This window comes from Zonotrichia albicollis, chromosome 7 (genome assembly GCF_047830755.1).
Source record: "Zonotrichia albicollis isolate bZonAlb1 chromosome 7, bZonAlb1.hap1, whole genome shotgun sequence".
In the NCBI taxonomy this organism is placed as follows: domain Eukaryota; kingdom Metazoa; phylum Chordata; class Aves; order Passeriformes; family Passerellidae; genus Zonotrichia; species Zonotrichia albicollis.
Genome location: NC_133825.1, coordinates 49,506,188 through 49,518,743, shown reverse-complemented (window position 1 = coordinate 49,518,743; position 12,556 = coordinate 49,506,188). Strand labels below are relative to the sequence as shown.

At 45.4% G+C, this 12,556-nt stretch overlaps 1 protein-coding gene across 1 annotated transcript in view; it reads right to left on the bottom strand.

The window, feature by feature from the left end:
- Positions 1 to 461: 461 nt before the first annotated feature.
- The window catches only part of MGMT (O-6-methylguanine-DNA methyltransferase), a 139,894-nt gene continuing 127,799 nt past the window's right edge, over positions 462 to 12,556 (bottom strand). The window contains exons 5-6 of the mRNA XM_074545410.1: positions 8,035 to 8,174; positions 462 to 1,655 (exon numbers count right to left, since the gene is read on the bottom strand). Of these exons, the coding sequence (XP_074401511.1) occupies positions 1,512 to 1,655; positions 8,035 to 8,174 (284 nt within the window). The 3' untranslated portion in view covers positions 462 to 1,511. The remainder of the gene's footprint in view (positions 1,656 to 8,034; positions 8,175 to 12,556) is intronic.

Genomic DNA, 12,556 nt, shown 5'->3' with positions numbered 1-12,556 from the left:
ACTCCGAATCCCTGACCCAGAACAGGATTTCTCTCCCAAAATTGGCTGTTCCTCTGGAAAAGGCATCACCTGCCCCAATCCCAGCGCTCCCCATCCGCGTCCCCACAAAAACAAAGTCACATCCCTGAAAAAGCCCAAACACCTGAAAATAAAAACCCATTGAGGGATGCAAATGTGGGAAAGGTTAAAGTTGACATTTGCTGCCGCCTGCTTTCGGTGGCAGCATGTATTAGAGACATAAAAAAATAATAAAATACACCCAAACTGTACATATTATAAGGCCGTATTTTTATCTCGGGGTTCTGGTGACACGTACAAACCACTTGAGCTTTGCTTCTGTGCTTTATATCGCCACAAGAAACCCTTGATAAAAATACAGCTTTATATTGTGCAGTGGGGTATAGTTTATTTTCCCCATATATCACACCCTGTGTTTTATTTATAAACAGACCCAAAGACACTTGCACATGCAAAGCAGTTTTTTTATTGAAGTAATTCCAAGATATCAATAATCCTGGATTAACTAAAGCACTGCCACACAATAATTTTTGGGGGGCAGCAATGGCCTTTCTAAAGAGACATCCATGAAAATATGATAAAACACATAAAAAAATCAGTATTTCCATCTTACAATTTACGATTCCCATACTGGAAATTTTGGCTTCTGGTGGCTCGTACTCGCAGAGAACCCTGCTAAAACCACCTCAAAATTTAACTTTAATGTCTCTTGAATCCTGCCAATGGAGAGGCTACGGGAAATAAAGCTTTGGAAAACAGAGAAACATAGAAATCTGAAGGAAAACTCTAATGATAAAGGAATGTGCTGCTGATAAGGAAGCAACTATGATGAGCTTTTCAGTATTTTGCCAAATTTGGCTAATCAAGCTACTTATCCAAAACATATAATTTGTCAGCAGAATCTCTTCACCTGCTCTACAAAAAAAAAAAATATATATTCCCATCTTTAAGTCCAAAAAGAAAATGCAGGAGTAAGGAATTCAACAGCTGCCTGCTTTTGCACGGATCTCACTGTGCTCCTGTAACTCCTGCTCAGGTAAAAAACCATTTTATGCCCCAAAGTGGGGAGGGGGAGCTGGGCAGGGACCCCGTGCCAGGCTGGGCCACTCACTGTGAGCCAGACACTTCCTCAGGGGGAAGCTTCCACCTCACATTGGCCACGTCCCTCCCACTCCCTTATCCCTGCTTTAATGGACATTAAAAATAGAACAAAACAGGGCTGGAGATGGGAACAAAATCCATGCACAACAGGCCTGGATCGCTGTAGTCATTCTGCTGTAAAATGTAAAAACAAGAAAGGGCAGCCGAGCTGCCTCCCCCAGGACGCATCCCGCTTTTTTAATATAGCGGTGCCACCGCACATTTCACTTTGGATGCTGCATTATATTTATGTGTCACTCAAATATTTACCATTTTCCTGAATTCTGCTGGGTGCTGTGAGAGAGAGAGGGCTCGTTTCAAGCCGAGGAGCCGTGGTTGTGTGCCGGGGCTGGTTAGCAGCCCCCGCCCTGTGCCAGCTTCTCCTTCTGCAGCCTCTCGTGGCACAGCAGCCACTCCTTCATCGGCCGGCCCCCGCCGTAGTTGCCGCTGTCCCCGCTGCTGCGGATCACCCTGTGGCACGGGATGATGATGGGGATCTGCAAAACACCCCAAAAACCCAGGAGGAGCAAAGGGTGAGGCCGAGGAAAAACAGGATGCGTCCCTCAGTGATTATGGGGATGATTATGGGGATCTGCCACAGGCTGGGCTCCATGGGCCTGGTGTCCTCCAGCCTGAATGATGCTGTGATTCCATGAGAGTGGAAATCCAGCACTGTAAAAGCCAGCAGCTGTGTGGCACTGGGCTGGCAGGGACACGGAGCTCCCACATCAGAGCACAAACAGAGCCCATCAGCACCCCTGGAGGCCACCCCAGTTCCCAGGAAAAAAATAGCCATGGACAGGAATTTTAATACATAAAAAATGATGTAAAGTCTTTAAAAGGATAAACCTGAGATATTAAATCCCATATGTAAAATATTCCCTGCAGCACCAGGTCCTGCTGCCCTGCGCCAGCTGAGCCCTCCGTGCCCAGGGTGGGGAACGAAGCCTCAGAGACCCAAAATGCACATGGAGAACTCTTTAAATTGGACACTGGGATGGAATTGTTCCCTGGCAGGGTGGGCAGGCCCTGGCACAGGTGCCCAGAGCAGCTGTGGCTGCCCCTGGATCCCTGGCAGTGCCCAAGGCCAGGCTGGAGCACCTGGGACAGTGGGAGGTGACCCTGCCATGGCAGGGTGAGAATGGGATGAATTTTAAGGTCCATTCCCACTAAAGCCACTCAGGGATGCCATGATCCTCCCAGGACTAGAAGATTTCTGGGAAAAACCAGGTTATTGAGAAGTGATCCCAGTGCCTGAGCTCCCCAGCAGATCCTCTCTGGGCTGCAGCACCTCCATGTGCACCTGGAGAAATTCTCTGGAAGACCAAGGCACTATTTATTATTTAGCAGCACGTCAATCCAAAATGGGCTGTGAATTTTTAAAACCTCCAACAGGAGAAGTTTGATTCCGACCTAACCAATTTTAAGAACTCTTTTTTTTTTCCTCCTCTCTGCCTTCTACTCCCTATCATTTATAACCACACTACACAGATTCTGCAAAATCAATGCCAGAAGTTACATAATGGACTGATAATGCAGAGGAGAACATAAACGTGGGTTTTTTTCATTTTTTTTTTTATTTTTTATTACAGGTGATTATCATAGCTGAAGTACACACCATAAAAACTGCAATCCATCATCTCTAATCACGAGTGTGTTTTGGTAACTGCATAGTAATGGCATTGCAACGGTGGGGCTGGGACAGCATCACTCACCCAAAAGGGCAGTTCTCACAAATCTGGGGATCTCCAGTCAAAAATTGTAATTTATTTCTGTGTAGACACACAGACAAATTGCACACTTTATTTTAATCCCATTTATTTTAATCCCATTTAATCACACAGTCCAAGCACTGTGGTGTATTTGAGCCTGGGATACACAAACCCCAAAGAAGCTGAACAAGCCAGACCATAAATTGAGAGGGATTTTTTTGGGGGTGTTCTTTCAGTTTACTTAACTAATTTCAATGCCTGAAATATAAAATCTTAATCTCAGCCCACATTAAATGAGAATACACACAGGCGCTAATTGTTGATCAGTGTTTAAATAAAAAACTGCTTCCAATATCTGCTTTATTTGGAGGTGGCAATGCCACAAGTGATTAATCCATCTGTGACAGCTCCAGTGAGTACCAATAAAAGCTTTGCTCCATGCCAAGCCATCCCACTGTAGGTTTATGACTTCTTCAAAGAAATTGTTTTTTTTTTTTACTTTTTTGCAAGTGTTTTTCTGGTTTGGGGTTTCTCGGCCTTTACACTCCCCACAGTTACTGCAGGAGGCTTGGCTTGAGTGACAAAGCCATAATAATACACTGTAAAACATCTCTGAGGCTCATTTGCAATTCTTTAAAAACACACACAGTAAAGCAGCAGAGTTTGGTGGCAAGGCTATAAATCTTGGTGGAGAAAAAGCAAAAAAAGGACTTTATTTTCAGACGTGGGGTCTTGGATGATCCCTGGGTGGGAGCAGGACCTGCTCACAGCACAGGGAAGTGGGGCTGAGCTGTCACCACCCAGCAAACAGAGGGGATATGAAATTAATGCCACTTTTTCCATGGCCAAAAACAAAGAACTCCACGCTGAGATTGTCCCAACACAAGCACCCATCCGTCACCCTGCACAGCCCTGGATGTAGAAGTGGTACAAAGACCATACCAGCACTGTAATTTAAAAATATTGAATATTGCTTCAGTTTGGCTTAATTGTGGTGACAACGTTCAGCCTACTAAAATAATTAAACCTGCTAAAATTTATTAGGGCCCTAAGGACATTTTAGAGGGAGAACTACCCTAGTCTGGAGCTTTAATGCCTCAGCTACATTTAATGTAATTTTTATCAATAACCAAGCAGCTCATAATATTATAGCACCGCTGAAATCTTCATGCTGTGAAATCTAATTCCTCTCCTCCACGAATCCATCACACGCACAGCCCCTACCTCAAACGCTATAAAACTTCCAAACCCACAGATTTGTCTCCAACAAAAAAATAATATGAAGGAGCCCTTGGATCGATGCCGGAGTCCCTCTGATTCGGGCGCCAGCTGAATATTTTCTCCAACTTCGCTTTTGTTCTTCTGGGTAGAGGCCCACAAGGGAAAGAGCTTGTTTTCACTCGCAGCCTCATCAATACCTAAATCCTGGTGAACAAGTGACACTGAGAAGCTGTAATCAATAGCTCCCTGTGCGTTTTTTCTTCTGGTCAAATGGTTCAGCACTACTGACAGCCCTGACACTCGGAACATGATGCTAAATCTTTATCAACAGCCATCTGGGTGAGTGGCAGAACAAGGCTGGGCCGGTCATTAGCGCTCCTGGCGATCTGTGAATAAACCAACTCCTCCAGAATGTGTTTGTTTAGGGAAAAAAGGTGGGGGGAAAGCTCCCTGCCCACAGGATGGATCACTCTGAGCTGCTTTTAGGGAATTTCGGTGCTCTGGCTGTTCCCAGTGCTCAGTTTGAGAGGAGGGGAACGTCCCATGGTGTGGCTGGAGCTGCTGATGTGCCTGGCTCAGGCAAAATGGGAACAGCTGAGGGATCACACTGAGACACACTCAGCAAAAACCACACTCGTGGCTTGCTCATGTCACAGAACCCCAGACTGGCTTGGGCTGGCAGGGATCTTAAAGATCACCCAGTTCCACCCCCTGCTTTTTCTCCACCTCTTCCCCAGCAGAAACAAATCCCATGGTGTGACCCAGTGTGGGTCTCAGGTTATCACTGGCCATCAAAGGAAGCAAAGGATTTGGGAATGGAAATAGTAGGGAAAGGTTCATCCCCAGAGATGCTGGCACTGCCCAGGGAATGGGCACAGCCCCGAGGCTGCCAGAGCTCCAGGAGAGCTTGGACAGCACTACCAGGGATGCCCAGGGCGGATTTTGGGGTGTCTGTGCAGGGTCAGGGCTGCACTGGATGACCCTTGGGTCCCTTCCAGCCCAGGACATCCCCTGGTTCAATGGATGAACACACAGGTACTTTGATGTGTCCATGGTGTTTCAGATCCACCCACCACAATTTTCTCACAAATGCACCACTGCTCCCTCAGTGTTCCAAACATTTTGGTTGAGTATCCATGATTCAGCTCGATGTTATATCCATGATTCGGGATGGATTGGTGCAATATCCTCAATTCAGGACAGACTGGTACTAGGATCAGGCTGTGCCCCTGGCTGGGGTGAGCCCAAGGACCAGCACAGCTGCAGAGGGCACAAACCCAGCGCAGGCAGCTCTGAGTGCTGTGATCAGACCTCTGAAGATGTCTTATTTAAGACACACAACACTCATTTAGGATGGCCTTGGACTAATCAGCCCAACATTCTCCATTTCCCATGAGCTTCTGTGATTTCTTTTTGTTCCTCCTCTACCAGTCTAATGAGATTTTTAATTGAACTTTATGGGTTCCCTTTGAGGAGCACAGACCTCGCAATCAGTGTGAACCACAGCAAACTCTGGGAAGCCTCTCCTGCGAAAGGTGAGCCATCCCCACCCTGTCCTGGCCAGGAACAGAGGCAGCTGCTGCTGCTGCTGGCACCTCTTCCACCTTCTCGTGAAGCTGAGGGTCAGCCCAGGAATTATGTGGAGCATCCCTGCTGCAAGGGGAAACCTGTGGAATGCACTCTACCCAAACTGAAGACCAAGCTTTGATTCATAGGAGGGAGAAATGTGCTGGTATCTGCTATCTTGGGTAAAATCACAAAGGTGACTTTGTGATTTTACCCAAGTGTTTGAGGGACAATGTGATGCCCAGCTCAGGGTTATTCCAAAGGGCCCTTTTCCCTGGTACTGCCACCCTCACTCAATCAGATTATCACAAATCCATCCTCCGCCACACCAGGTTGCTCCAATCCCCATCCAAGCCTTGATCACTTCCAGGAATGAGTGTGGGGTTTGGATGAGGGTTTAGACCCTGAGTAGCTCTTGAGCAATCTCTGACCTCTCGTGTTTTATCCCACTGGTCCTCTCAGTATTTTCTTTAATCAGATTTCTACGAGGCTGCAAGGTGGAGTTGCAAATTGGGTCAGAAAATCTGTTTTCGCAAGAGTTGACGGCTTTATACACAGAAATAACAAAGGTGAGGGTTTTTTTTTTTTTTGCAGTGCCACATTTTATCTTTATCTCTCACCTCATGCATAAAATCCCTGCGTACTGCACACAGCCAGCCTGCACACGATGGCTCACAGGCGAAGGACCAGGAGACATTTCTGGGGGAAATATCAGGAGCACTGAGCAGTTGCTCACACTCAGGGGCAAAAGGATGATGTGTGTGTGTGTGTGTGTGTTTGCATGTGGAATAGGGATGGAATTTCAGATTACCTCCAGGAGATGAGCAGTGGCAAAATTGTGGTTTGCGATGGGCAGGACTCTCATTACAGCACTGATTTTTTTTTTTTTTTTAATCATCAGCTTTCTATGATGAAATATTGAGGTGGTATTATATTAATACAGCTCTTTTTCCCTACAGCTATACATTATTATCTATAACCATAGCTTAAAAATTTTCTGCTGGGGACAGAAACCACTGCAGCCACGGTATGGGCTGGGAAATGGCAATAATAACTAGGACCCCATTTAAAAAAATTGCAGGAGCTTTGCTGTATATTTTCAGAACTATTTTCATCCTTCCTCACAGGGGAAAAAGCAGGAATTTTCACACCACAACCTGCTGTTACTGCTACTTTGGATGCTGCTGCTCCACTGCAGCCTGAGGGCAAAGCTGAGTACATTTCTAGGCGATGGCAATTACATCTCCTTTTGCACAACACTGGATTGTTATTCTTTGAGAGCTGTTTCCTGCAGGTTTGCATTGGATTGCCTTATCTTAATGTACACCAGATTATATTGGAAAGCATTCCATCATATTAAAATAGTTTGTATTGTCAAGTACAATGCGGGCTATTGACAAAACACTGCTCACAGGAGCTGCTTCACAGGGACAGCTGATGGATGCTGCAAACAACAGGGTGGGCTCAAAGCTTAACCCACATGGAACTGTGTGGGTCCTCCTGGCTGGGTGCTGCCTGTGGGGAACTGTGGAATGGGATGGGCTCTGAGGTCCCTTCCAACTCAAATTGTTCTGGGGTTCTGTGGCTCTGTGGGTTTAGGGACTGAACTGCTCCTCAAACAGTGCAGGCACATCCAGCTGAGCCCCCAAACCCTCCGAGCCAGGGTGGGGCTGATCCCAACCCATACAGCACCCACTGAGCACCACAGCAGCTGCACACACCCGCCCAGGTGACTCAGGGGCATAAACACACTGCAACGCTCAACCCAGACAAAGAAAAGGGAAAACAGACACAGATCATTTAGCATAGGAACATTCTTTCTCCAAATCCACAGGCAGAACCAGGAGTGCTGCTCCCTCCAACTGGTTCAAATTCAGGCAACTCACCTCCAGAATCCCAGACTGGTTTGGGTTGGAAGGGACCTTAAACTCATCCCATTCCACCCCTGCCATGGGCAGGGATACCTTCCATTGTCCCAGGGTGCTCCTGGCCTTGTTTCCAGAATTGTATTTATGCCAGAGTGGATGGCTTTAACACAACCAAAAGCATTCATACTCTGCCAACTTAAGCCCATGTGGAAGATAATAAGACCTCCCCAGCCTAAGAATACACAAAGAAGTTTGAGAATAACAAACTGTGCAGAGGCCGGTGAGTAACAGGAGTGTTCCTCCTCCCAACCCAACCCAACCCAACCCAACCCAACCCAACCGCATAAATGGTAGGGCATAAATCACACCCACCTGCGCTGTGCATTATTGCCGATTAACAACACCTACCGGCCTTACTCCTCGTGGCAGCCCAGTTTTCAGAGCAGGTGGATTTAACCCCTCAGAGCCCTCCAAACCAGCCTGTCCCAGCAGCTGTGCCCTGCACTCACCGGGTTGCTCCTCATGGCTCCCCCCACGGCGCGCGCTGCCCGCCCGTTGCCAGCAAGATCCGCCAGCTGCTTGTAGGAAACTGCCTCCCCAAACTTGACATCGTTCAGCAGCGTCCACAGCACCTGCCTGGTGAAGGAATCTGCAAGGCAGAGGGAGACAGCACTGCTGGACTGGAGAAATTAGGATGGAACAGTCAAAAACCCCAACGCAAAGCCAGGCTCGATGGCAGGTTTGTAAACTGGAACAGCCCCGTGCCCTGTCCTGTTCTGTGCCCTGTATGACTACATTTAAATACATTATTATTGCAGAGAGTGCTTGGAGAAACAACAGCCAAAAACCCAATGCAAAGCCAGTCTCGATGGCAATTTTGTAATTTAAACTGGAACTGCCCCATGCACCGTCCTGTTTTGTGCCCTGTATGACTACAGTTAAATACATGATTATTGCAGACAGTGCTTGGAGTAGCTGATCACTATAAAGAAAAGGATTTAAGGCTTTGATTTTCCTATATTTTTAATTTGCTTCGAGTACAATTATCCTGTTAGCTGGTACAATGTGGCTTTTCCCATTAAATTGGCGGAGTATAAATTAGCATAGAGTCAAATTAAAAGGGAAGGAATAAGTGGCTGTACCTCTCTGACAAAGGCCTGGCATCTCCAGCTAATTTCCAACTTCAGCTGGGACGTGCCAGGGACGCCCTAGAGCCAGCAAACTCTGAATTATCCTGGCTGACTGCATTTCATAGTGGGGACCCCCGAGCTACTGCTCAGCACTGCACACGCTGCCAAGTGTAAGGACTGGCTGTGACCTTGAATGTCCTGCACATCCTTAATGATGCAGGGGGAAAAAAAATATAATGTATCGGCCATTATTTTAATTTTAATTCGGCAGCAAATTGCTTTAAGTGTTCCAATTGCTGGAATAATGAATAAGCAAATGCATTAGGAGAGGCTTTCTTTGGCATCTCAGGGTGTCACCCAGCCCAGGGTTGTTTCAAGGAAGGAAAAGGGATGGTCCTGTTTGGATTTGAGTTGGGTTGGACACCTCTGGCTCCTCCAAAGCACTTGGAAAAGCTCTGAGGATCTCACTCTTGGATAACTTACAGAGAGGAGTGAGCTGGTGACTGAAAAAGGGGAAAAAAAGGGAGAAGAGACCCCTTCCCCAGCTGAGAGCCTCAACCTCCCGCTCTGGCAAAGAAACAAACTGATTAAAAACATTTTCTTTCTTTAGTTGTCAAAAAAGACATTGAGTACTTTCCGTAGGAAGGTAAAGAAATGTGATTTTGTTCTTAAAGGAAACCCATACGGCGTTATGTGTGTGTTAAATAATAAAAATCACTTCTTAACTGAAGGGAATGATAATCACTTCATTGAAAAAATCTGTTTAGTCTTTATTATAACATTAAGCAAATTAAACATCAGCATAATCCAGGTGATACGAGAAAAGGGTCATCAAAGAAATTAACTTTGTTGTTCATTAATTTACATGGATTAGTAGAGGGCAAAGAGATAGCAAATCTGCTCTAGTTTTTTATGATATAATTTCAAACTGTACACCATTTGTGGCAGTAGGGTGACTTTGGGGTTAATCAGACTGATTTGTCCTTTTAATTGCTTTCTATTCAAAGAAAATTCATTAGATAATGTTCTCTTCAAAATTCATGAATCAATTTAACTGAAGAAACCACATTAACAGCTTTGGGTTCATTAGCACAAGCAGTTGTGTTACTGGCTGATTGCTACCAGGGTTTCCTTAGGCAAACAGATTTTGTTTACTGTGATTCCTTCAGAAGGGTTTATTCCAAATCAAACTGCTCCTTATAATTTTCTTAACCTGTTTAATCCGGCCGGATTAGCTTTAACCCCCCTCCTCAGGGGTCTTGGGGAGTCACTGCCCCATGGCATCTTTTAAATGACCAGAAAATCCCTTTTTTTGCCCTCAGTTTTGGCAGGTTGGGGTGGGATGGACCTGAAACTTTGGGAACCTGTTGGAATCAGGGATAAAAGAGAGCAAAGTGCAGCTGGACAGGGACACAGATCAGATATCCCCCTGCCAGGGCCACCAGGCATTTTCCATGGGAGCAACCCATGCCTCTGCTCCCACACAAAACACTCGTGGAGGGTTCAGAAGAATGTGAAATATTTAGCGATCACGCACATCATTTTGGAAACGTATCTGAAAACTCCATTTCATCCTGCGGGAAGCAAAGGCGTTAATTAGTGTAAGAAGCTCCAAGAGGCAATGCCAAATTCTGTTATTGAACTGGCTGCAAGTGTGAGTGCCCGTGAGCACAACCTGCACTCATTTTAAGAGTTTAAGGGTTCAGAATATAATAATATACATAAAGCAAGATGGAGGTTTTAGGGTGGAGGCCGGTCCTTCTTCTTCACCTTCTTCCCCATGGGTTTGGGTGGTTTTGTCAAATTGGATAAAGAAGTCCACATTGCAGATCACAGGTAGTTGGTTATTAAGTTTAAAGTAAAAATAATTTAGGTGCCATTTCTTAATTGGACAGTTTATCCTTAAAAGGCCTTGTAGAGAGAGAGACAGGGCTCCATTTTTAGTTTGTTATTGAAGTGCTGTGGAAGTCAGGGTTTGTGAGACTGTGCCAGAGATAAAAACTGACAAACATCTGAGTCCCAACAAGAAATACCGTCTCACACATTTAACCCCGACTTTGGCAGAAGAAAGAGAAGTATGAATTGACATTAGTGGTGATCCTGTGTGAGGAGGACACAGAAGGATTGGGACCTCCCTGAAGAACAAAGAAGATAAAACTCGGCCCCATCCCATCCCCTCCCCACTCTCACAGGGAAGGATATTTCCAGATAAATTCCCCTGAACCTGCTGTTAATGCCTAAATGCTCAGAGGTCCCTCCCACCGGGCCTTAATTCTCCATACAAACATGTGAAATCCATGGGGACAATGGAGAGAAAATCAATTTTACTTGAACACCAGCTGTATCATAACTTTTAACAGTGTAACTGAAGGTGGGAATTAGTCCAAAGAAGTAAAATCATACACTTCTAACTAACAATCATGGAATTATGGAATGGTCTGGGTTGGAAGGGACCTTAAAAATCACTTTATACCACCCCCTTGCCATGGGCAGGGACACCTTCCACTAAATAATATCTATTATATCTTATTTATCTATATATATATGTTTGTATGTAATCTCAAACAAGAATTTTTGGGGTTTTTGAGGGGCTCAGTCAGGATTCAGGATGGATGAGGGAAGAGCAGAGGGACCAGTGCCAGCCCCTTCCTGTCCCCTCTATACCCCACAGCCTGATTTTCCACCCTTTTTAATCTCTTTGATTAAGAGGAACTAAAGACAGACTGGTTTTTCCTTCCCCTCAACCCTGATTGCTGGGAATGTTAGTTTTTGTTTGTTGGGAATGTTAGTTTTTGTTTGTCATGTTGGTTTATTTTTCTCGTTATTTTCCCCCCTGCTTTTCTTTTTGTTTGTTTGTTTTTCCCCCAGAGTTTTGCAAATGCAAAGAACAGTTATAAACACTTGCTCCTCCTCGGCAGCTTTTTCACAGCCTGCCTGGGGTACTGCACAGACAACTTTTCTTGTTGTTTTTTTTCACTCATTGGTTCTCGCTGTTATTACTATTAGCAAAAAAAACAAAACAAAAAAAAAAAAAACCAAAAAAAAAACCCAAAACATTCAGCACAACAGCTGAAAAATACCCAAATCTGTTTGGAAAACAGCAGCTCCCACTGCAGCAGCAGCTCCCACCTGAGCCACAGAACTCAAACTGGCTCTTCCTGACAACAAACGGTGTAAACCATTACTCCAAGCAAGAGAGTAGAATTTTAGCAGTTTTGAGACTTCCTTATTATTAAAGCCATGTTAAACCTGTCACCCTACCACAGACTGACCTAGCAATTTAATAATTTGTTTAATTTAAATGTTTTGCTGTTTTTATGAGGCTGCCCCTGGATCCCTGGCAGTGCCCAAGGCAATGCAGGACAGGGCTTGGAGCAGCCTGGGACAGTGGAAGGTGTCAACCCATGGCAGGGGTGGCACTGGGTGGGCCTTGAGATCCTTTCCAGCCCAAATCAGGCTGTGACTCCATCAAATATCTCAAATACCAGGCACTTTCATTAAGATTTTATGTATTGCCTGTGCATGCATGTTTGCAAAACATACAATGAAACAGAAACATGACTATAATGTAGAAACTTGCTGTCTGTCTGCACCACTTCAGTGAGAAATGGACCAAAATGCTTTCTTTTAACACCTTGAACATCCAGGCTGGCTCACACTGAGTGTGGGCTGCATTAAAACCCAATTAATGGGAGCTGTTTCCGATCCCTGCTTTAACACAGTTTTACACGCGGCTCCCTTCAGATTTCTGAGGGGGTTGTGGGGCCAAATTCTATCCTTAGAAGCAAGGAACTCTCCCTGGAGCTCATCCAGCAGTATTTCTGCAGTTAAACTCCCTGCAAGTCAGGGGGTGTTTTATTCCGGCAGAAACTGATATTCTGACCCATTTTTTACACAATAC